The following is a 25,780-nucleotide window of genomic DNA, read 5'->3' on the forward strand; positions in this document are numbered from 1 at the left end:
TTGTTTGTTTTTCCCTCTTCAGTTTGTAAAGGAGCCAAAGCAGACTTGGTTTTCCTCATCGACGGCTCCTGGAGCATCGGCGAGGACAGTTTCACCAAAGTCATTCACTTTGTCTCAGACATGGTCGGAGCTTTCGATGTCGTTGGACCTTCAGGAATGCAGGTTTGTTTGTTTGTTTGTTTGTTTGTTAAAAAAACTATTACATAATAAAGTCAGTCATTGAAATCATTCAATTCACATAATTAAAGAGAAAGAAGTAAAGATGCGTTTGGAAATGAGCGCAGAGACGAACGAGAGGCCATCAAACAAACAAGTAAAACAAATTAAAACAGACACCAAAATTAAACCTTACTCAGCTGCTACTTTAGCTGCTAGCTTGCTGGTACTGTTGCTTCTATTGAAGCTATTTCTGTGGTTGCTAACTTGCTGCTACTTGTTGTAGCTGGTACTGTAGCTGCTAGCATGCTGCTACTTTAGCTGCCACTGTAGGGGCTACTGTTGTTGCGAAGTTGTTGCTACTGTAATAAGCTGCTTACTGCTGCTGTTTGTTGCTATTGTAGCCGCTAACTTGCTAGTGCTGTTGCTTCTATTGAAGCTACTTCTGTGGTTGCTATCTTGTTGCTGTTGTAGCTGATACTGTGGCTGCTAGCTTGCTATTTTTGCTGCTGCTTGCCGCCATTGTAGGGGCTCATGTAGTTGCAAAGTTGCTGCTATTGTAGCTGCTAACTTGCTGGTACTTTTGCTTCTATTGAAGCTACTACTCTTGTTGCTTCCTTTCTGCTCCTATTGCTGCTAGCTTGCCACGACTCTTGCTGTTACGGTATCTGCCACTGTAGTTGCTCACTTTGTACGACTGCGAGCTGCCACAGTAGCCAGGTGGATCAGTATCAGTGCTGCTAACATCAAACACTGTTTCCACGATGATTAAACACCTTTCACAGCAGCACAACTTTAATAATCATGCTAGTTTTTAGCCACGTCCATGTAATGAGCGACTGATTACTGTTTTAGAATTTGCCTATTTAAAAAAAAAAAAAGAATTCCAGGTTAGCATTTTTTCATACGCTTGTGCGGGAGAAGAAACAGGGTCTTGCTAACGTTAGCGCCGTGTCTCCGCACAGGTGTCGTTTGTGCAGTACAGCGACAACGCAAAGACGGAGTTCAGGCTAAACGCGTACAAAGACAAAGGCATCGCCATGTCGGCGCTTCATCACGTCCGCTACCAAGGAGGAAACACAAAGACAGGTAGGATCACGTGTGTCGCACACTAACTTGAAACGTTTGTCGCAGTAAAAAAAAACATGTGACTGATGTTTCTCTGTGTGGAGTAGGCGTGGCTCTGAAGCACACCTACGAAAAGGCCTTTTCACTGGAGAACGGAATGAGGAGGAACGTCCCCAAGATCGTGGTCACCATCACAGACGGACGTTCTCAGGACGAGGTGAAGAAGAGCGCCGCCAGTCTGCAGCACGCAGGTATGACACGCATGGAGGTCAGGTGCCGGTGGAAACGCGCGCTTGGCGTGTCGCCTCGCTAACCCGCCGGCGTCTGTGTTCGCAGGTTACAGCGTGTTCGCCATCGGCGTCGCAGACGTGGACTTCGTGGAGCTGCAGGAGATCGGCAGCAAACCCAGCGACAGACACGTGTTCGTCGTGGACGACTTTGACGCTTTCGCCACCATCAAAGAAAACCTGGTCACGTTTATCTGTGAAACGGCGACATCGTGTGAGTTTCCAAGAGTTCTGACGACACAGAGAAACAGAGTTTGAATGTTGATCGTTGAGTTTTGATGGTTGTTCCTCTCTCTCGCTCCTCAGCCTGTCCTCTGATCTTCCTGAATGGATTCACGTCACCGGGTAAAAACACGACGTTAACTCAGCCGCTGTCGTCAAACGTCCTGCGTCTCATTTCAACGACAAACCTCCTGATTTTTGTCGCGTTACAGGCTTCAGGATGCTCGAGGCCTTCAACCTGACAGAGAAGAGCTATGGTACAGTCAAAGGCGTTTCCATGGAGACGGGCTCCTTCAACAGCTACACCGCGTACAGACTCCACAAGAACGCCTTCCTGACGCAGCCCACCACGTGAGTTTGACTGCAGCTCCTGTTCCATTTAGTCGCTAAATGAGGTTATTTTAAAACCAGATTTTAAATAAAGCTCCAACAAAGAAACAGAAGTTCTGTATAAGCTGATTTTGGTGCTAAATGAAAATCATCCTGATCTTATACAACAACTGAAACAATACCAGAAGTGGAAAAAACAAACAAATGCATTAACTGCACTGTGAGCGCCCCCTGCTGCTGAGAACAAACAAAGTGGCGGCCAGATTTTAGTTACGTAACAACAAAATCTACGTCCGTTTCATTCTCCGAAGCCTTTAAGAACGTGTTCACGTCTTTATCTCACTGTGAGACAGACTTTTCCAACAGGAAACTGAAGTTTGTGAACCACTCACTCTCCCACACCAAAGCCCACAGAGAAAACCAGTGATTTTAACACCACAGCACACAGGAGTTGTTGATCCACTGCCGCCTCCATCACTAAGTTCAAATGTCTTATTTTGTTAATTCGGCATTTAAAATCTTTCATTCAGTTTGACCTCAGTGACACAAAGTGACCACACGAGGCAGCAGTAGACCAGCAGCTCCTGTGTCCCCGTGAGCTAAAATCACTGATTTTCTCTATGGGGTTTGGTGTGGGAGAGTGAGTGGTTTACAGACTTGTGTCTCACAGTGAGATAAAGACGTGAACATGTTCTTAAAGATATCGCAGACTCACTGGCAGCCATGAAAACCCTGAACTATGACGATGAATCTGTGTCAGTCACAGTGAACTTTCTCTTTCTCTGTCATGTATTTTCTTCCTGTCTCCTCCTCCTGCGTCTTCATCACGTCCTGTGTCTCCTTGTCTCGTGGACACAGAGACATCCATCCTGAAGGTCTTCCTCACGCCTACACCATCATCCTCATGTTCCGCCTCCTCCCAGACTCCCCCTCCGAGGCCTTCGACATCTGGCAGGTGTCGAGCAAAGACCACAAGCCAGAGACCGGCGTCACCATTGACCGTAAATATCTCTCCCTCCTCCTCCTCACCCTCTCATCTGTGTCTGTGTGTTCTGTGAATGTGTGTGTGTGTGTGTAACAGCTGGGCTTCATTGTGTCACTGTGTGTGATGTTGAAACAGTGTCTGAGTGGACTGAGCCGCGACGCTCATGGTTCTGGTTCTGGTTTTGCTGAGAGTCTGTGGAGTCGACCAGGGTTCAGATCGTCCACTCACACAAACATGACGTCATTAAAGGAGCAGTTCAGCTGTTTTTTGTGTGGAGCAGATTTCACAGATTTTTTTATGTTTTATTCTTTTTCATGGTCAGCATCAGCTGATTGTTACTCTTTAAAGTTCATAAGAAAGTTTTAGGTATTTTTGGACCTGATTTGTGTAATTAATGTTTAGTTTATTTATATATTGGTAGTCATTTTTTTTACATTTTACATAAAAAAATCAATCCGGTCGACCTCTAAACACAACTTGGGATAATTTATTTGTGTAATTTCCACCTAAAGAGAGGAGGGGGCGCTGTTTCTTTTCACCATCAAACACGGCCGACGTTTATCGTATCGTTTGTAGTTGTAAAAAATGTCGTACAGCTCGGGGACAGCGTGTACTGGAAATTTGTTTTTAAAACGACTTCATGACTTTTGTAAAACTTCCATGATGATCGGTGTGTTAGAGTTAGCCTCAGTCACGCAACAGATTTAAGAAGCTAGCAAAACAAGGCTCCTCCCCCAAAACCCTGGAAGTTTTTTTTTATGTCAATACAATATTTTTTGACATATATAAGCGGAAATATATTTGAGAGATTTGACAGGTGACGCTAATGTTTACAAGTTTTAAAAGCTTTAGCGTTAGCGTCTGTGTTTACGTATAAAATAACTGTGTTATTAGCTACAAGTTAGCCTAGCTATAATGCTAACATTAAGCGGCGAATATCCTGACTTTTGTAGTTTTGATACAAACTTAACTTGAGTGTGACGTCATTTCCAGTTCTGACGCCAAAAGACGACGTAAACACAGAAACATTTTTTTTTCACTTAAGTTTAATTATGTATCGACACGACCGGGTTTCAGAATTTTAAAATGTTTTCTGAAACTGAATCATGGGAAAATCAGCATTTTCAGAACGTTTGGTGGTGAAACTTCAGAGAGAACCTGTGAAGGTTTTAACTAAATATACAATTAAAACCTAAAACGAGCGTTTCCCGTTTCGTCCAGTTTTTATTTTTCCATCTATCGCAAGTTACGTGACCCAAAGGTTGTGAGTGAAGTAAAGTTAGAAAGATTTTCACAGAATTAAACGAAACACGTGAGACATGTTTTGAATCAGATCAACGTAGACGACAAACGACAGCGTTGATCTGTACGTGCAGTCGTCAGTGAGACCGCAGCTCAGGGAGCGTCTGAATAAAGATATTTAAAAATAACTTCACCATCACACAGTGCAGTGTTGTCAATCTTTACAGCATAAAAGCATAAAAACGTCCATCTTTGTTGATTTGCAGACACTTTTATGAATCTGCAAACGGTTGCCCCGTGTGAAGCTCCTCCCCCGTCACAGGTCACGTGACTTGCCGTTTGCTGTGAGAAAAATGAGTCGTGAAGGAAGCTCCTGTGGGAATCACAGAGTCCAGACGTTTCAAAACGACTCGTCCTCTGGGAATAAAAGAGGGTCGGGACATTGTCGACCTCCGCTCCTCTGACTCAGACAATCTTTCCTTAATCTGGCTCCAACGAAGTAACGTGATCACGTCTGAGAATGTGAACACATCAGAGTCTCAGATCATAAAAGTGTCTGTCAGTGAGGACACAAGGAAATTATGGAAATGTTTTGAGACGGAATGGACTTTAACACACGTGTCCTTTTATCAGGACAAAGTGGAACACTTAATGTCCTGTTTTAGCCACTTAGCAAAGACTAATCTACGTCAGTTTAAATCTACGATATCTCACTGTGAGATAGACTTTTTCAACAGGAAACTGAAGTTTGTAAACCACTCACTCTCCCACACCAAAGGCCACAGAGAAAACCATTGATTTTAGCTCACAGGGACACAGGAGCTGCTGGTCCACTGCTGCCTCTTGTGGTCACTTTATGTCACTGAAGTAAATCCAAATGAAGGATTTCAAAAGGCGAAGTGACATGTGTGACGTTAAAATCACTGGTTTTCTCTATGGGCTTTGGTGTGGGAGAGTGAGTGGTTTACAAACTTCAGTTTTCTGTCTCACAGTGAGATAAAGACGTGACCGTGTTCTGTAGACATCGTAGACGTAAATCTGAGCGAGTAGAGTTGATTTCTGCGATGTTTCCACTCACAGCGATCGTCTGAGTCTCAGGTCGTTAAAGTCTCATCTTCAAAAAAGCCCAAACTATCTCTTTAAACTGATGGAACGACAGCATCTGTCTGGGAGACAGCAAACAGTCTTGGTGTCTGATTTTAATTTCCTACATGTGCAGGTTTGATGTCTTCATCTGAAACATGTGGAATTCCTGAAATAAACTTTTTTCAAAGGTGGCAGACGATGTTTTCAGGAACTGGTTCCTCGGAGACTCCGACCCTCAAGGACGTGAACTCTCTCTGCTCTGAGAAAATGTCCTTCACCGTGTGTCTCTCTCTCTCGTGTCTGTGCGCAGCGTCCACTCAGACGGTGTCCTTCTACAACAAAGACGAGCGCGGCGAGGTCCAGAGGGTTACGTTTGACGACAGCCCGGTGAAGAAGATCTTCCACGGAAGCTTCCACAAGGTAAACAATCGCATTTCTGCTGAGTGTGTGAAGGAGCTCCAGGAGCGCCGGAGTGATGGAAGTGAGGAGTCAGACAGACGAGGAGAATTCCTCACATTCCAAATGTGTTGGACATTACAGGCGCAGACAAACACATGTTCCTCAGCAGCTTGTTAAAGAAACTTTTATTGTCCCTGTTTTTCATCGTATACAAATTCAAACGCTGGCACCGGTGGAAGAGCGCCATCTGTGTGTCCTCACGATATCTCCAGAAAAAAACATCAGCACACGAGTGATGAGTCAGTTCTGGTTCGGAAACTTCCAGACACAGAGAGACGGAGGCTGAGGACTGTTTCTGTACAGATCCAGATCCAGGTCCAGGTCCAGTGGATGCAAGAAACAACAGATTTTATCCGCTTAAGATCTTAAGAACACGTTCATATCTTTATCTCACTGTTGGACTACAGGAAACTGAGGTTTGTAAACCACTCACTCTCCAACACCAAAGCCCAGAGAGAAAAGAGTGATTTTAACTGCTGCCTCCATCACTCAGTTCTAATGTCTTCATGTGACCACACGAGGCAGCAGAGGACCAGCAGTTCCTGTGTCCTCGCCAGCTAAAATCACTAATTTTCACTATGGGCTTTGGTGTGGGAGAGTGAGTGGGTTACAAACTTCAGTAACAGTGAAATAAAGACGTGAAACCTGTTCTTAAAGATATATTGTAGATTTAAGGCTGAAGTGGAAAGTAAGTTCTTGTCTAAGTCTTAGTTGAAGTCTGTTTTGAGTTAGAGGAGAAAAAGGGTCAGTGAGTGTGTCAGAGGTCAGAGGTCAGCGTCATCCATTATCAGATGTCGTGTGGACAAATCTGAAACCTCATTAAGTTTCATCTCTCGGGGCAAAGGCTCTGCTGGGTCACGATGACATCATCACAGCTAAGAGGAAGGGGCGGGGCTTCACCTCCATCCACCTCCCTGAGCTGTGGGGGAGTCTGCTGCTGTGTGGTTTCTACCTCCCAGCATGCATCTGTGCGTCTCTGAGTGACTTGTGTGTTTTTTTAGCTTTATCTGTTTCTTCTTCTTCATCTTCCTCACTTTTCCTCCTGATGTCATTCCTCTCTTGGCGAGAACGCGGAGGCTTTATCTTCACATTCGTCTTCGACGTGTTGTAAATTTTCCACCCGGGTTTAAGAATCCAAAATCCAAACCACGGACGAATTCCAGAGTTCAATAAGTGCATAATAATGACTTATTACCAGTGGTTCTGACAGCTGGCTCGTGGGTCAGGGTTAGGGTTAGGGTTAGGTTAGGGTTAGCCACCAGGGGGCGTCTACTTGTTTCCAGATGCGACTCAGAATCCACACGGTCAAAACACGGAGGAATTTCAGTGGCAGGAGTTCTTGCAGAGCTGAGCCTTCAGGGTAAAATTCCTCATTCTTTCCCTCAGAGTTGGTAATAAACCAGCGCGGTCACTGCCTGCTTTAGGTTCTTGCTCAAGGGCACTGCCGCAGGGCAGACGTGTAAATCAGTGAGACAAAACCTCCATTAAATCATGAAGAGAAGTGTGTGGTTCAACTTAAAACGACTTAAGTTATCCACTTAACAAAAAGACTTAACTTAAGTCTTAAGTCTACGATATGTTTAAGAACGTGTTCACGTCTTTATCTCACTGTGAGACAGACGTTTGTAAAGCACTCACTCTCCCTCACCAAAGCCCGCACATCACTGAGTTCACATGTCTTCATTTATGAGTTCGACTTCCCTCAGTGACACAAAGTGACCACACGAGGCAGCAGTCGTCGCCAGCTAAAATCACTGCTTTTCTCTATGGGCTTTGGTGTGGGAGAGTGAGTGCTTTACAAACGTCCGTCTGACAGTGAGATAAAGACGTGGACGTGTTGTTAAAGATATCGTAGATTTGAGGCTGAAAATCCCTTTAGTCCCTGGTGGCAGCCATGTTTCCTGGCATGGGGTCTGTACCTCATTCACTTTAATACCTGACATGACTCCACAGTCAGTGGGGACGTTGTGAACTTCCTGTCTGTGGTGAAGTGAAAGCACTCTGATTTACAGAGTCTCAGCCTCCTGTGATGTTTGTGTGTGTGTTAGTGAAGAAGACGTCAGACTCGGCCACATCACCACGTCTGACTCGGTTAATCCCGCTTTCCCTCCGCGAGCGTCTGTTAGAGGATTTAGAGGAGGAAGGATTTCAGAGTCTCTGTTCGGTCCAATGTTGGACTTACAAGAGGATGAGATGAGCTGAGAGGTGAAATCTGTCAGTGACTGAGACGTTTGCTGAAACTCAGGAAAACAGACGCTCGGAGGCCTGGAGGTGACAGACGGGAACGCTTTATATCACCCCTAAAATTGTCATTTTGTCATTTTAGCGGTGTTTATTGATCGGGCAGTTGACTTATATATATGCTGCCGGCAGTGTTCACTTGTTGTCATAGCAACTGTAAACATCCTGTGTTAGCGGAAACAGGCAAAGTGTATATCCTGCAATTAAAGCTGACCTTAGCAGCCTTTCAGAATACGACTTCCGGGTCCAAACACTGTTTTTAGAAGGTGAAGAAGATCCAGAGAAACCGAGAGAGTTGATACAATTATTGTTGCCATAATTTAAAGGTTTTGAGAAGCTGAAGAAAGTTAGTGTGAGACTTTTTTTTCCATTATTTTGACGTCCAACGATAACTGATCTCATCCCCGTGGATCCGCGTCCTCTGAGGATTTTCCGGCCTGTTGAGTGTCAGTTTCACTCGGCGTGAAACTCCTCACAGGAGCGTCACACACACACACACACACACACTCATGTCGTTGTTGGACGTCTCCCGGTTGCCTGCGCTCGGTCAAACGTGTGCTGACCACGCTTCATTTTAGCAGAGTAATGTTTTCCCGCCGCGGAGGAGCTGTCGATGACGACGTGAGGTGGATGCGGTGACGGAGATCTGAGGTGATTCCACTCTTTTGACGAGGGTGGACAAATGTTTGAGTTGTGACTGAAACGAGTGTTTACGTTCAAACGGCTGCTGTGAAGGAAAAGAACCAATCAAACCACTGTTTATACACAAACGCAGAACTTCAGACGAGAAGTTAGGACAGCTTTGATTTGTCCTCTTCACGCTGGAATCTCTTCTGCTGGTGGTTATTTGATACATTTCCACTTCCTGTACAAGTACAAGCTGAGAAAATATTCATAATAGTATTTTGTTTTAAACTCTGGAAACAAACGTGTGGTTTCTGGAGTCTGAGATTGAAAACTTCAGCCGGACGCGGCTCGTTCATCAGAAGCGCTGGTTTTTCCTGCGTGTGTGAGCAGAACCTCTGCACACAGCTGCCAGACTCACTACAACCTAATCATTTACAGGCCAGCAGGATAAAAACCAGACCCCAGACTTGGTCCTGGAGCAGAGAATGTGCCAGTAAAAGTGGGTTTTCTCTTCTCTCTCTCTCTCTGTGAAGCTCCACATCCTGGTTTCATCCACCAGCGTCAAGCTCAACGTCGATTGCCAAGAAGTGGCTGAGAAGCAGATCAAGGATGCTGGAAACACGTCCAGCGACGGCTACCAGGTTCTGGGCAAGATGTCCAAGTCCATCGGCTCCAAGGGAGAATCTGCGACGGTAAGTGGACTCTGATCCTGCAGCATCGATTTAAAGGCTTTTAACTGTCGTTTAGAGTTTAAAGACGTGACGTTGATTTGTTTCAGCTCAGCAGAGAAACATCTTATTTTTCCAAGTTTTAAAGCATCATTTAGGTTCTAGTTCAAATTTCCTGAATCGTGGTTGTTTGACGCACTGATGCACTCGTCAGTTTAAGTCTACGATATCTTTATTTCACTGTGATCTCCCTGTGAGCTGAAATCACTGAGTTTCTCTGTGTCTTTGGTGTGGGAGAGTGAGTCGTTTACAAAAGTCTGTCTCACAGTGAGATAAAGACGTTTGGTCTTTTGTCTTCACGTCTGCTCGTGTGAGCCACTCTTGATTCAGTCACACCATATGCAGATGACGTCACGTCAAATGTTAGTGATTTACATTAAACATGGTTTAAATAAAAGTCTTTATTAATAGTGGACATTAAAAAATGAGCTGACTCAGCACTGGCTGTGGTTTGTGTAACTGACTCACACACACACACTTCTTGTTTTCCTCACAGTTCCAGCTCCAGATGTTTGACATCATCTGCAGTTTGGCCTGGACCAGCAAGGACAGATGCTGTGACCTGCCGTCAATGGTGAGGACACACGGACACACACAAACACACACACAGTGAGGACACACACACAAAGTGAGGACACATGGACACATACACACACAGTGAGGACACACGGACACACACACACACACACACACACACAGTGATGTCATGAATGACTCACAGAGGTTTAACATCTCACTGTTCACACCTTCACCGCTGTTGTGTTTGGTGTGTCTCATGTTTTCACTGCACCTGTCAAACGTGTGATGATGACTCAGTGAATCATCAGTTCACCTCGTGGGCATGCACACACACGCACACACACACACGCACACACACACACGCACACACTCCTGTGGTGCGTTCACTGACCCACACATTTGTTCTGCGGCTCGTTGTTGATGCAGCGACTCCAGAAAAAATATTTCACAGATTTGAACCTAAAAACTGAACCTACAGAAAGACTCTGTCTGCTGGGAGGACACATGAGGACACACACTGACATGAGGACACATACTGACATGAGGACACACACTAACATGAGGACAAACACTGACATGAGGACAAACACTAACATGAGGACAAACACTGACATGAGGACACATACTGACATGAGGACACACACTACATGAGGACAAACACTGACATGAGGACAAACACTAACATGAGGACAAACACTGACATGGGGACACACACTGACATGAGGACATACACTGACATGGGACACATACTGACATGAGGACATACACTGACATGAGGACACACACACACACACTGACATGAGGACACACACTGACATGAGGACAAACACTGATATGAGGACACATATTGACATGAGAACACATACTGACATGAGGACACACACTGCCATGAGGCATGAGGACACACTAACATTAGGACACACACTAACACGAGGACACACACTGACACGAGGACACACACTGACACGAGGACACACACTGACACGAGGACACACACTGACATACACACACACACACACTGAGCTCTCAGCTTGACTGTTGCCGTTGGCGATGATACTGAATCATGACTGGATGAAGTGATTAATCGGATGTTTCCTTTTGGGACAGAGGGACGAGCTGAAGTGTCCCGCTCTTCCAAACTCCTGCACCTGCACCTCAGAGGCCAACGGACTCCCGGGACCTCAGGGTCCAGTGGTAAGAACCGTCTGGTGTTTGTAGAGCCCCGTGCTCCTCTCAGAGACATGGAGACTGTGTTTATATACACGTGTATAATCACTTTAATATAAAGTCATGAGGTTTTTGTAGCTGTGGAATCACACGTTACAGAGGACGTCGTGTTTGTTTCTGCAATATGCAGTCTCACCATCAGAGGTCACTGTTTCATACACACTGGACATTTTTAATTTATTATCACATATTTGTCGTGTAACTGGACTCTCTTTCCATTAAATGTACACAGGAACATTTTAATGTTGTTTTTTCTCTCTGTTGTGTTAACATGATAAATGTCCTCCTCCTCCTCCTCCTCCCCCTCTCCTTCAGGGAGCTCCTGGCAGCAAAGGTCCTCGGGGTGAAAGAGGAGAAGCAGGTCCTGCTGTGAGTATTTTTAAAGCATCTTCTTCTATCCTGTGTGTCATTTTGAAAGTGTTTAATGGACGCAGCAGAGCTCTGGCTCAGACTCAGTGAGTGAGTGAGTGATCTGCTCTCAATGAAAACCCGACATTGTTTAAAGTCCGAAGCTTTGAAGCAAGTGAACAACATCTGATTCCACTTATAGAATGAGTGTTTCTTGGCTGCTGGTTTTTTCTCCCTCTGATATGAAGCGAGGGCGGTTCAAGACGATCGGAGCAGCAGCAGCAGCAGCAGAATTCCTGGTCACCGCAGATTCCCACAGTAGCATAGTTGAACAATGACGACACACTGACTCTCACTGTGTGTCCGTGTCTCTGACCTGAGCGTCTGTCTCTATGTCTCTCTGTCAGGGACCCGTCGGCCCGCGGGGAGACAACGGACCACCTGGACCCATGGGTCTGCCTGGTCCTCAAGGACCCAGCGGGCTGTCCATTCCAGGACCAGCTGTGAGTCCATGAACACACACACACACACAGATCCAGGTTATTAGCCTGAACCTGGATCTTCTAGATGTTTCCTCATAGACAAACAATCATATTTGATATTTCACTTATTTACTTGATGATGATTTATGTATTTATAAACCACAAGGCTGGGGGACAATAAGAGGACTAATGAGGGCTAAAAGACACACATTAAAGATGCATTTAAAAACAACAATAATAAGAAAATAAGCTAAAACACACATAAGAAACAACTCACTCTGGGTTAAAAGCCAACGAAAATAAATGTGTTTTTAAATGAGGTTTGAAAATGTGGAGCAGGAGCTTGTTCCACAATGTTTGGGAGCTGAGACGGAGAAAGCTCGGTCTCCTCTGAGCTTCAGCCTCGATTTTGGGACGACAAAGAGGAGCAGACCACAGAGACAGGGAGGGGCCAGAGTATGAAGGTGTTTAAAGGCAAATAAAAGCATGAATGACCTTTTCAAATGAGTTTTTTTCTTCATGTCCCTGAAGACAACTCACAGCAGCTAGCTGCTACTGTAGCCACACTCTGGTAGCTGCTAACATTGAACTATGAGGCTATGTTGACAGTCTAGTAGCAGTAGCTGCTAACGTCGCCACAGTATATTAAACACTGATGACAGTAGCTACTGTAGCCAGATGATGACACATCAAACAAGGATGCTATGGTGTGTAGCCACCGTAGCTGCAAACGTATAACACCAACGTAGTGATAGTAGCTACTGATGTCAACACATTTACTGCTAAAGTTAAATACACATGGTACAGGGTCAGTTGTACAATAGCGGCTAATGTCGCTACAGTGGCTGCTATCATTAAAAAAAAAGTGACGCTACTGATGTCAACACGGTAGCTGCTAATGTTAAATACACATGACACAGTAGCGGCTAGTGTCGCTACAGGAGCGGCTAACATTGAACACTGCTGTGTCAGGTAGGGGAGAAAAATACAGTGAAATATCGCGATATTAACACAAACTATGTTGTTTAAGCATAAATAAACGGTTTGTTGTGAATTAGCAAAAAAAACGCTCGTGTCCACTAGATGGCGCCATGTATCGCAATATCGTGACATTATGACCCCTACACGGCACAGTGTTGGTCCACAGCCACAGCTAATGTTGCTACAATAGCTGCTAACACTGACGTCTCCAACAATCAAAACGACATGAGGGGCGTGTCCTCACGGACTTATCGTGGATTCATCTAAAAAAGTCTTTCCTTTGCTGCTTTGTTCTGTTTCTTGTGTCAGGGCCGCCCTGGACCTAAGGGAGACCGCGGTGACGCCGGTTTACCTGGACAGAAGGTGAGTTAAAACAAGCGTCCATGTGGCAGATGTTTTTCCAGCTGCGGGGGATTTCAGAGAAGACAAAGAGAGGGAGGTTGTTGTTTTGTCTGTGAAGTCGTTTTCCTGATTATTACGTTTAAATTAAAGATCAGTCAGTGGAGACGCAGCCAACAGCTGCTTCATCCTCCTCCTCCTCCTCCTCCTCACACTGTCAGTTGTTTATCTTTGCCGAGACACTTTGGCAGAAACGCTGACACCTGAGCTCATGAGAGCGGAGCATCCCGGGTCACGGCTCAGCCGCTGAGTCATGGTTTATCTGAGTGATAAGAGACGACGGTAAAGTCTGATCCACTTTTTTCTGTCAGTCTTTGATTCCAGTGACGTTTTTAACAAAAAAAAAACAACAAACGACGGAGTGAAATAAATCCAGGTCAGACGTCAGACTGAAGTTTGAATGACAGGCACTCGCGGAGTCAGACTCCATTAACTCTGTTTTAAAGGCTCAGTTGCAGGCCGATGCTAAGTGGCTCCTGTGACCCTTTGACCTGTGGAGTCACATTAAGTTTGACCTGTGGAGATTTAGAGGACCAGAGGCGACGTTAAACAATAACAGGTTCTTTTTACAGTGAACTTCTGACATTCATATGATAAAGTGTTTAAGTAGTGTGACTGTGCTTAGAGCGCCACCTAGGGCTAGAGACACAGCTACTTAAGTCTATGATATCTACAGAACACGTTCACGTCTTTATCTCACTGTGAGACAGACTTTTATAAACCACTCACTCTCCCACACCAAAGCCCATAGAGAAAACCAATGATTTTTACATCACACACACAGGAGTTGTTGATCCACTGCTGCCTCCATCACTGAGGTCTAATGTCTTATTTTGTGTCCTAATTTGGCTTTTGAAGTCCTTTGTTCAGATTGACCTCAGTGACACAAAGTGACCACACGAGGCAGCAGTAGACCAGCAGCTCCTGTGTCCCCGTGAGCTAAAATCACTGATTTTCTCTATGGGCTTTGGTGTGGGAGAGTGAGTGGTTTACAAACTTCAGTTTCCTGTTGGAAAGTCAGTCTCACAGTGAGATAAAGACGGTCTGAGGATAATATAGATTTAAGCGAACATTGATTTTATTAGGTTAATCTTTTGTTTGGAGGCTAAAATCTGTAAAAAATGTGTGTTGTGTTGACGGTGTGCGTTATGGTGTGTTGTGTTGACGGTGTGTGTGTTGTGTTGTGTTGACAGTGTGTTGTGTTGTGTTTGACGGTGTGTGTTGTGTTCTGTTGTGTTCGTTTGATGGCGTGTTGTGTTGACGGTGTGTTGTGTTGTGTTTTACGGTGTGTGTGTTGTGTTGACGTGTGTGTTGTGTGTGTGTGTGTGTTGTGTGTTGTGTTGTGTTGACGGTTTGTTGTGTTGTGTTTGACGGTGTGTGTGTTGTGTTCTGTTGCGTTGTGCCCTGCATGTATCCTGCTGCAGTGTATCTTCTATGTCTCTGTTGTTGAAGGTGTTGTGTTGCGTTCCGTTGCGTTGTGTTGTGCCCTGCACGTATCCTGCTGCAGTGTAACGTATGTGTCTCTGTTGTGGATGCGTTGTGTTGTGCCCTCTATCCTGCTCTCTGTCTCTGTTGTGAAGGTTGTTGTGTTGTGCCCTGCGTATCCTCCGTTAGCGTGTGTCTCTGTTGTGCCCTGCACGTATCCTGCTGCAGTGTAACGTATGTTGCGTTCCGTTGTGTTGTGCCCTGCACGTATCCTGCTGCAGTGTAACGTCTGTGTCTCTGTTGTGGACGGTGCGTTGCGTTGTGTTGTGCCCTGCACGTATCCTGCTGCAGTGTAACGTCTGTGTCTCTGCGTGTTTTGAAGGGTTCTCCTGGTCCTGCTGGTGCTGCGGGTCCAATCGGACCGGCCGGAGTCAGAGTAAGTTCTGATGCCGCTGAACATTTTTACAAACACTGACGTCGTCCTGCTCCTCTTTTAAATCCTCCTCCTTTAATTTCAGGGTCCTCAAGGGAAGGACGGGACTGCTGGACCCAGAGGCCCCCCAGGACCCATGGTGAGACTTCTTCATGTCCTCCAGCCTCACTTCTCATGAACATCATGGTCGTTCCGGTTGTTTCCGAACCTCACAAACGCAAACACACTTGCTTTAAAGCGGCCATGCCGTGGTCCACTTCTCACTTCTATGTGCTACAAACGAGCCGATGTAAACGTCTCTTCACTGACGCTCTTGTCAGCCGTGGGGTTTCAGACCAAAGCCACACCCGCAGAACACGGACTGTCTTGTGATTGGCCAGTTACCTGGAAGTGACGTCATTGGCACGTCTACTCTCAGACCCTCAGCTCCCCCTCTGGAAAGGCGGATGCACCGCTTGTCGTAATCCCTGACACATTTGATCCGGAGTCAGAAGACATTGTGACAGTGAAAGACTGCTGCAGGACGCCTGGAGCTTGGATAACGTTGTAGTTACCGAGATGATAAACACATGCTAATGAAACACCAGTGTAGCGTGTATCTTAGCCTGTAACTTAGCGTGTAGCTTAGCCTGGAGTGATAAGCTTAGCCTGGAGCTTGGATAACGTTGTAGTTACCGAGATGATAAACACACATGCTAATGAAACACCAGTGTAGCGTGTATCTTAGCCTGTAACTTAGCGTGTAGCTTAGCCTGGAGCTTGGATAACGTTGTGGTTACCGAGATGATAAACACACATGCAAATGAAACACCAGCGTAGCGCAGCAGCCGTGTAACTTAGCGTGTAGCTTAGCCTGGAGCTTGGATAATTTACCGAGATGATAAACACACATGCAAATGAAACACCAGCGTAGCGTGTAGCAGTAGCAGTAGCCAGTAATATGTATCTTAGCCTGGAGCTTGGATAACGTTGTGGTTACCGAGATGATAAACACACATGCAAATGAAACACCAGCGGAGCCTGTAGCTTAGCCTGTAGCCGGCTATCGCTAATGCTAAAGGACAAAACAAGCACACAAAGACAGTTATATACGTATTGTTGGCGCTGCTCCTTCCTTTAGGTGAAGTTCGGTGCTGTGTCCTGCTTTATATTGAAGAAGAAGAACCACTCTTCTTCTTGTAAGGAGCTCAGCAGCTACAACGAGAGTAGTTCTTCTTCTTCTATGGTTAAGGTACGTCACCGGGTGTGCACAGACTAGGAGGCGCTGCTGTTTAGAGGAGTGGTGAAATTCACCAGTGACGTAACTAGTCAACAGAAGTGCCGTTCCGCTTCACAGAGCTCAGGAAAACAATCAAACCCTGCGCTCTCAGCAGTGGCTGAACTGATTGTTATGGACTTTTAGGGCTTCATAAACGAGGTCATGACGCAGATACACACAATTGGCACTTCCGGGCTATGTCCTCTTTAATCGTAAAAAACTTGATTTTATATTTACGGCTCACGGCCTGAGACTCCCCCGCGTGATTGTCTCTAACGCTGATGTCTCATTGCTCTTCTCTTGCTCTGTGTTTGTGTGCAGGGACCTCCAGGATCTCCTGGAATACCAGGAGGAGCAGGACAACCCGGAAAACCCGGAGACTCTGGATCTCCTGTGAGTGTCTCGTCCCTCTTCTTTTCTCTTTTCTTCAACATCGTCAAACATAAGAACATCGATAACGATGGTGATCTTTTGTTCTGTTGTTTTTTTTTGTAGGGAAACGTTGGCGCTAAAGGAGACAAAGGAGAGAGAGTGAGTTCATCTGGTGTTTTTATGCAGTTTTTAAACGTTTAAAACCTAAAAAATGAAAGCTTTTATCACAGATTGTTTTCTATGTTGTGAATAAAGAGACAAATCCTGCTTTTAATGCTGCGCTCACATTGAAACGCCCCCGTTGGAAATACGCCATTAGACCGAAAAAATGTCCTGACCTTAGCTCCGCCCCCTCTGCTCTCAGGGTGACTTTGCTCCTCAAAACATGATGAGATTCATCGCCAGACAAGTTTGTGAGCAGCTCGTCACCTGTAAGTCGTTGATTTTCCCTGTCTCTTCTTCTTCTTCTTCTTCTTCTTCTTCTTTGATTAAAATCTTTCTCTATTTTCTGTCGCTGCAGCACAAATGAGTCGAGTCAACACGCTACTGAACCAGATCCCGAGCGAGCAGCGAAACAGCGGCCCGGGACCTGCAGGACCCCCCGGTCCTCCTGGCAGACAGGGGCCCCGCGGAGAGCCCGGTGCCTCGGGCAGGAACGGTTTCCCAGGAAGCCCAGGTTTACCAGGCCAGCCCGGAGAGAGAGGTACGACCTCTGACCTCTGACCCCCCGTCACCGCTGTAGAACCTGATCACAAGCTTTAGTCTTTAGTGAACTGTCGTCTCCTTTGTCTCAGGTCTTGCAGGAGAGAAAGGTGAACGAGGTTCATCAGTGGTGGGACAGAAAGGACCCAGAGGACCTCCAGGTACGTCACGTCCTCACATCTTCTGTCCTCTCCTGAGTCTCTGAACCCAAACCCTGACGTGTCCCTGTGTGTGTGTGTGTGTGTGTGTGTGTGACCTCCAGGTCCTCCAGGGGACAGCAGGACAGGACCTCCAGGACCTTCAGGCTCCGCCGGACCGCGTGGTCCCCCCGGACGTCCAGGATATGCCGGCATGCGTGGTCCTCCTGGACCTTCAGGATACTGTGACTCCTCTCAGTGCGTCGGGATTCCTTACAACGGACAAGGATACGCAGGTACGTCACATGACGCGTGAGAGGGAAAAGCTCCTGCTCTGTTTTCACCTGGAGTCACATGATCACATCCCAGGTCCTTCAAGAGAGACTTTATTTAGTGAACAAGAGTTTCATTTTTACTTGAAATCTAAATACTATGAAGCCGTCGCGCGTGCGAGATAACAAATCGCGAGATAACATGTTGCTCGTGTGAGATAACATGTCGCACGCGCGCGATAACACGTCGCACGCACGAGACAACATGTCGCACGCGTGCGATAACATGTTGCACACGCAATGTGTTGCGCATGTGAGATAATGTTGCACAGGCGAGATATCATGTTGCACACGCGAGATAACAGGTTGCACGCGCGAGATAACATGTTGCTCACGCAATATGTCGCACTCGTGAGATAACTTGTCGCACGCGCAGATTACATGTCACAGGCGCGAGATAACATGTTGCACGCACAATATGTAGCACGCGCGAGATAACATGTCGCAGGCGCGAGATAAGATGTCGCATGCGCGAGATAACATGTCGCATGCGCGAGAAGTGTTGTTGCTCACGCAATATGTCGCGACTGCGGAGATAACTTATCAGATTACATGTCACAGGCGAGATAACATTGCACAATATGTAGCACGAGATATGTTGACGGCCACGCTGAGATAACAGGTTGTGAGATAACATGTGCACACGCATTATGTCGCGACGCGAGATCGCAGACGCGCGCGAAAACATGTCGCAGGGCGCTGGAGATAACATGTCACAGGGCGCGCATGTCGCAGGCGCGAGATAACATGTCGCAAATATGTCGCAGGCGCTGAGATAACATGTCGCAGGCGCACGAGGCGCGAGACATAGGCGCCACGCGCAGGCGCTGAAAATACGCGAGATAACATGTCGATAACAGGGCGCTGGTGATAACATGTCGCAGGCGCGATAACATGTCGCAGGCGCTAGATATGTCGCATAACATGTAGAGTAACATATGTCGCGCAGATAACATGTCGCAGGCGCCGTAACATGATAACATGTAGGCGAGATAACATGTCGCAGGCGCAGTAATACGCGGCGCATGCGCGATAACATGCGTCGCAGGCGCAGTAACATGTCGCAGGCGCATGTCGCAGGCGCGAGATAATATGTCGCAGGGCGCTGGGTAACATGTCGCAGATAACCGAGAGATAACATGTCGCAGGCGCGAGATAACATGTCGCGAGGTAAATATGTCGCAGCGAGATAACATGTCGCAGGCGCGAGGTAACATGTCGCAGGCGCGAGATAACATGTCGCAGGCGCGAGATAACATGTCGCAGGCGCGATAATATGCGCAGGCGCGAGGGCGCGGTGATAACACACTCTGAGAGATAACATGTCGCACATGTGCAGGATAGATTAGATATGTCGCGAGATACTTGTCGCAGGCGCGAGATAACTTGTCGCAGATAACATACGAGATAACATGTCGCGAGGCGCGATAACTTGTCGCAGGCGCCGAGATACATGTCGCGATGTCGCATGCGCGAGGTAACATGTCGCAGGTGAGAGATAACATGCGAGAGATAACGTGTGTATTTGACGTTTAACTGTCATGTTCACGTTGCTGAGCTGCTGTGCAGTGACTGTGGAAAACGTGTGTTCTGTCATGTGAGTGTCATGTGACTCTGGCTGAGATGTTGAGGATCTTTTCTCTCGTGGAGAAACGCAGTGACATTGTTTGTGTTGATTTGTCGCCGCCGGCTGCTTTGACCATGTGACGCCTCCGTCCTCTTTCAGGTTCACAGCAGTAACTTTTCTCGCCTCTGCGCTGCTTTCACTGACACAAACAAAACAAACCCAGTCCTGTAACTGAAACACATGCTCACTCGCTCTAAAGCTCAACAACAACAACAACAACAACAACAACAGAGAGGAAACGCTGTACTAACAACGACTCACACAGACGACGACGGCGCCGCCAAACACCAGAGAGCGTTCAGTGGAGGAGCATGAGACAAATGAGACAAATGAGACAAATGAGACAAACAACAGAGAAGCAAATACTAACAAAGGTGGAAGCACCACAGTTTCAGCAGCAGCAGCAGCATTTTAGCGTGGACGTGTAAATAAACTCAGTTGTGCCTGTAAATGATGTTTGAATCCAGTTTTAACATCTGTGGGTTTGAAGCTTGTGCTTTTGCAAAACAACAACAACAACAACAACAACAATCACCTGCTGCTTTGCTGAACGCCATTCCTTTTCTTTTTGTTCCTTTCTTTGAATTTTTCTATGTCCTGTGTTTGCAGCTGTTATTTTTTAACTGAACTGTCTCTACACTCAGGTTCAGGTTTGACGCTTTAAATACAAAAAAAAACCCAACAAAAACGATTCCTAACAGCTGATCCGTCACTAACCATGAGTTCTGTTCTGTTGTATGATGTGAAGTGTCTGTTCATGTCATAATTGATTCATTTAGTCCATAAAAATTTAAGACTTTTCAATTTTAAGAAGCGGGAAACTTCTAGAAGTTTGTTTGAATTGAACTAAATGAATCGATTATGAGGATAAATGACAAAACAACCACAAGGGGGCGTGTCCACAGCAGCTGTTCCAGTAAAACACTTGAAACAATTCCATGACAGAGTAAATACATTTGTTTGATGTGGTTAAAAACAATTTCCAAATCTCTAAATATCCTTTTGTTTCGACTGTTTTTTGTTGTTTTTGAGTAAAAATCAACAGTTATTCACATTTCAAACAAAGCCGCCGTCTTAATTTATCCAGTGATGCAAAAGCTTAAATGTCCTGAACTTAAACGTCGCCTAAATCGCAAAGTTTAGGGGAAAAAAACATTTATATATATGTTTAAAACCAGTAAAAAATAATCCTAATTTAGTGACCTAATCTCAAAATGTTATGTACAATATCGATAATATTTCACTTAACGAGCGTGTCGCGTTATTTTACTTTTAGCATCTTACATAACATGGGATTAAACCACTGCATCATACCAAGAACAAAAACCTGCCGTGGACACGCCCCCCGCCCTGTTGTTTACCAAACATGTAGCAGAGCTAGCGCTAGCATGCAACGACTCAAACAAAACAACACACTATCTCCGAGCAGGAAGCTTCCCTCCTGAGCACGGCGCCAGAGTAGTCCCCGCCTCCAGGGAGCAGGAGGAGTCGCAAAGCCAGCGTCGGAAGAGATCGCTATTAAGAAAACCGTCCGACAAGCTAACATCGTAAAAACCGAAGCCACTTTTGTCTGTTCCTTTCTTTCCCTTTGTTAAACCTGTGTTGTTTTTTAAGGTTTCGCACATTTACACAAAGAAATGTTGGTTAAAAATGACGTTCGACACTTATGTGAATATTCAGTTTGTGGAAGTTTTGGGGTCAAATTTCAAGTTAAGAATCCATGAACAAACAAAAGAAAAAAAGCCTGTAACCTTTATCATTGTTGTGTTTTTGTTTGTAACATATTATTATTTGTGTGCGTGTGTGTGAGTGAGCAAATGTTGCTCCTTCAGATCCCACATTGTTGTTTTCTTTCCCTGTCACAGTTCATCCATATGTTAAATATAATCTCATTCATCTGCTTCAGTTAAACACAGCGTTCACTTTTTTGTATCTTTTTAAAACTTCTTTATATTTATCAGTTTTTTCTTTTATTCCGTCACAGCTCATTTTACCAGCGGTGGAATTGCATGTCTGTGGTGTATATTTACAGTTTGGTTTGGTTTTAATCAGAATATAGTTGTTGTCGTTCTCTCAGTATCACTGCAGTGTGGAAACCTGCGAGCACGGACACACCGCCGTGTTGCTGCGTCACGTTTAAACTGCAGATTGTGAATTCCACAGCCTTATTTTCTTATTTATTTCTGAAAACAGAAGAGGCATTTTTCAATAAAACTACTGAAAATTTACATCCGTGTTGGTGTTTTTGTTTTTTTTTTTAAACCTCACTTTATTTTGTCTCAGGACCAGCGGGGGGTTAATCTAACACGGACAGGATTGGGATTAACTGGTGGGTCTGGTCCAATTTGGAGGAAATCCTGATCTAATGTGCAAATACACAGAAATCCAAATTCAAATTGGAAGCACATGTACCAGAAGGGTACTCTGTAAACTATGTTGCCTCAAAACACAACAAATTTACTTTATATAATTACAACTTTATGAAATGGCCACAAAAAAAGACATAAGAGCTTCAAAATGCTCAACACTAAAGAGCCTAAAACGACTATGTTGGAGTTCAACACTGTAAAACTGGAGTTATATGGTCAAAAACATTGTAAATGTAACATTACACTACAGTAATGCCACAGTAAAAACAATCCATATCTGACATTTTAATCCAAAGTCACTTTACTAAGTGTAAGTTAAGTAAAAGAGCTCAAATATAGTTGTTAAATTACAGATAGATTACAACCACAATGACTCCACATGAACCTTGGAAAAGTAAAGTTCCCATGGAAATTTCCTGAAAGTTCCCGTCCGAGAACTATCTGAAAAAAACAAACAAACATGTGAGTTGAGTGGAGCTTGGATGAAAGTGTGAGTGATGTAATGAAGTGTTAAAGGACACAGACAGTCTGCTTAAATAAAGCTTTACAGGCTTTTACAGCACTCACTCCACCATTATTTGCTTCATCCCGTCCTTGGTTCTGCTGTGGAAACTTGGACCCTCAGGCATAAATACAGGCAGTCAGAAAAGAGCAACTCTCCAGAACTCATTTGACGCCTCTCATATTTTTTCAACGACCCTGAGCCCAGGAGCTGCCGAGCACACTTAGCGAATGCCACTGGCCTGATTCGCTCCGCCGGTTTCTCCTCGGATATTTTTCCGCTGAATCACGGCCACAAACATTTTGCTTGAGTGAAAGAACTTACGACACTGAGGCGTTAAGAAAACACTGATTAACTTAAATGATTTAGTTTCCCACCTTGTTACAAGCCATGAATCTGGGTCGTCATTTATCACGCAAAGCTTTCATTGCAAACATGTTGAACTACCTTTCCCTAAACCCACAAATATTTGCAAAGGCACACTCACCGTGTATAGATTTATCACTCGATCACAACTGTAGTATCCATTCACACACTGCACAGGTATATTTCACTTGTATAGCAACGTTAAATCAGAATTCATTTAAGCAGGAATCGACAAAAGGAGAGTCTCAAATGTCTTGTTTTTGTCCACAAACCAAAATTATTCAGTTTGAATGATTTCTTTTGTCATTTGGAGCAAAGACACCGGGAGATATTCACAGTTAAGAGGCTGAAAAATCAGAAAACACAACCGCAAACCGATTCATCGATTATCATAACAGTACAAAAATACATTTCAAATATCTTTCACTGTAAGAATCATTCATTTGTAGTTCTCAACACAAATGTTCCGACTTTCAAATTGCCAAGGTAAACTAGTGTGAATTAGAGAACACTATTTAAAAATGAACTGACCAGATTACACTTAACCGATCAACTACACAACAGCCCACAGTCCAAGAGTTTATACTTTTTATATTGTGTCCCTGTTCAAACAGCTTGATGCACATTTTTAAACTGTTTTGTTAAAACTGTGCCACCAAAGTTGCTGCGCTGCCAGATGTGTGAGTTGTTCTGATTGGTTGGAAGCTTTTGTTCCCACTGTGTTTGGCGCACTGGTTGTGTCAGAATGGTACAGAGCGATGTTTATAGGAAAAGCACACGCAAGTGTTAGAGTGTGTGTGCTTTAAGGATCTGGAAGTGAAAGTCGTGGAAAGTATTTAATCATCTTTTTTCTTTTTTGTGTTGCTGTAGATATTGCTTTTCTCTTCGTTGATGTATTCATTTAAACCTGTACAGACCCGTACACACAACAATAATGCATCATCTGTTCTGTGTCCTCTTTTAACTGGATGCCAGGGAGCTGCAGGTTTGCTCCAGTTAGATTTCAGTCATGTGGTTTTTGCCTTTAACCCGCTCTTGTCCTCATGTGGACGTTTGAACATGGCAAATCAACAGCACATACAGAGTTCCACACACAAAGAGCGGAAAGTGTGATCAAGTAAAGGAACTTGCTTTAAAGGACATATTGAAGTAATAGCTTATCATATTTAGACGTCCGCTCGTTAGATCGACTAATTTGTTGAACAAATGAATACACCAGTATCTTAATTAGTAAGAAGACCTTCCTTACAAAACACAATTTCTTTAATATGAATCAGATTTTAAGTAAATCACTAAATCCGCTGTGCATGTGTGTGTGTGTGTACATGTTTTTCTATCCTTATGAGGACTAAAAAAATCCCTGCAAACCTATCTTTGTTGGGGCATTTTGACCTTGTGGGGACGTTTTGTATGGTCCCCATGAGGTTAAAGGGCTTTTTAAGGGTTAAGACCTAGTATTAGGGTTAGTTGTGATGATTAAGGTAAGGGTAAGGGTAAGAGAATGCATTAAGACTGAGACGTTTCCTCACGGAGATAGAAAAACCAGTGTGTGTGTGTGTGTTTCCAGACTGCAGCACTGTGTTTGGTCGTCTGCTTCATGTGTTGAATTTTCTTTTTGCATTTAAGTGCCTTAACCTCGGCCTTAGCTCTGTCATAAAGCATCACAGGCTTTGCAAGATGTTATGTGACTGTGTTGTTGGTCTGATTTGTATTTTATTTTATTTTATTATTGTATATAACTTATACCCTCACGCCCAACAATAACAACAATAATAATAATAATAATAACCCGGCTCCTTTCAGTGTAGAACTTGGCCCATCATGTATGCAAAAGACATGAGCTCATGCACAGCAGCCTCCTCTCCCTCACGTGATGGACTTCCATTTATCAATAGCCTCTAATAATACTGTATTTGTTTGATATTGCTGAAACTTGTGGTACACTGTATTGGTTCGATAGCTGGCTGAAGAACCTTACTCGCTGGAATGAGAACCATCATTTACATTATAACATTATAAAAAAGGAGATGAAGAAGAAGAAGAAGGGTTTGACATTGACCAGTATGTACATATTTTTCTCTACAATTTGTTATTGAGTACATTTGCTTGCATTTGTGGTCAGTATTAAGAAAAGCACTAATAAATGCTACTGCGTCTCGCAAAAAATACTTCTTCTGTTTTAGGCACAGCAAAAAAAAAAGCGACTTGGGGCCCCATCTCTTATTTAGATAAATGTCCTGAAGCACTAGTAAAAAATGAAAAATGATTAGTATTATTGTTTTTTTGTTTTTGTTTTTTTGCATTATTCCCAGGCAGCAGGCATCAAACAGACAATCTAAACTCGAGGGCCAGAAGTTGAGAGAGAGAGAGAGAGAGAGAGACATGTCGTATTTTCAGGGGGTGGTGGGGCATTTATAGAGTGTATCTACAGAGCACAAGTTTGCCCCAAAGCAAGTGTGGGATGAGTGAAAGTTCGAGAATAATATGGTGGTGAAACGATTTGGTTGATTGTTTTGTTTCTTTGTGTTGAATTTCTGTAATGTACTGTACATTACCAATGTTCATGTGTAATGCACTTTTTTTACATTTTGTTAAAATGATGTCCAGTCTAATGTTTATCATGGAAATAAACCATTTCCTCTGCATTCCCCTGTGGAGCAGGTGGTTATTACACGGGGCAGTTCAGCTGGGGTTTTTTTATTTGGGTGGAAAAATATCACGGGAGAGAGACGGTCCTGTAACTGTGGCCCGGCATAACTTCAGCCTCTGTCTAGTGTTGCTCTTTCAGTTACATGCAGCGGGCAGGGAGTAATCTTATTGAATTAGTCAAATTAAGTCTGCTTGACATCACGAAGCAGGTGATAGCCGGG

General features: G+C 44.6%; 1 protein-coding gene across 5 annotated transcripts in view; it reads left to right on the top strand.

The window, feature by feature from the left end:
- LOC122783837 (collagen alpha-1(XII) chain-like) overlaps positions 1-21,901 on the top strand; it is a 106,397-nt gene extending 84,496 nt beyond the window's left edge. For 4 of the 5 annotated variants that reach the window (XM_044048722.1, XM_044048726.1, XM_044048727.1 and 1 more), the window contains 23 exons: positions 23-162; positions 1,122-1,245; positions 1,332-1,475; positions 1,561-1,725; positions 1,818-1,856; positions 1,946-2,084; positions 2,922-3,064; positions 5,687-5,796; positions 9,237-9,395; positions 9,928-10,005; positions 11,058-11,144; positions 11,493-11,546; positions 11,933-12,028; positions 13,298-13,351; positions 15,195-15,248; positions 15,331-15,384; positions 16,825-16,896; positions 16,999-17,034; positions 17,240-17,306; positions 17,396-17,578; positions 17,670-17,738; positions 17,840-18,010; positions 21,103-21,901. In XM_044048722.1, coding sequence (XP_043904657.1) covers positions 23-162; positions 1,122-1,245; positions 1,332-1,475; positions 1,561-1,725; positions 1,818-1,856; positions 1,946-2,084; positions 2,922-3,064; positions 5,687-5,796; positions 9,237-9,395; positions 9,928-10,005; positions 11,058-11,144; positions 11,493-11,546; positions 11,933-12,028; positions 13,298-13,351; positions 15,195-15,248; positions 15,331-15,384; positions 16,825-16,896; positions 16,999-17,034; positions 17,240-17,306; positions 17,396-17,578; positions 17,670-17,738; positions 17,840-18,010; positions 21,103-21,224 — 2,360 coding nt within the window. In that variant the 3' untranslated portion in view covers positions 21,225-21,901. Of the gene's footprint in view, positions 1-22; positions 163-1,121; positions 1,246-1,331; positions 1,476-1,560; positions 1,726-1,817; positions 1,857-1,945; positions 2,085-2,921; positions 3,065-5,686; positions 5,797-9,236; positions 9,396-9,927; positions 10,006-11,057; positions 11,145-11,492; positions 11,547-11,932; positions 12,029-13,297; positions 13,352-15,194; positions 15,249-15,330; positions 15,385-16,824; positions 16,897-16,998; positions 17,035-17,239; positions 17,307-17,395; positions 17,579-17,669; positions 17,739-17,839; positions 18,011-19,772 lie in introns of all 5 variants that reach the window. The other variant, XM_044048725.1, reaches the window with a different exon arrangement.
- Positions 21,902-25,780: the final 3,879 nt, after the last annotated feature.

This window comes from Solea senegalensis, linkage group LG17, assembly GCF_019176455.1.
Source record: "Solea senegalensis isolate Sse05_10M linkage group LG17, IFAPA_SoseM_1, whole genome shotgun sequence".
In the NCBI taxonomy this organism is placed as follows: Eukaryota; Metazoa; Chordata; class Actinopteri; order Pleuronectiformes; family Soleidae; genus Solea; species Solea senegalensis.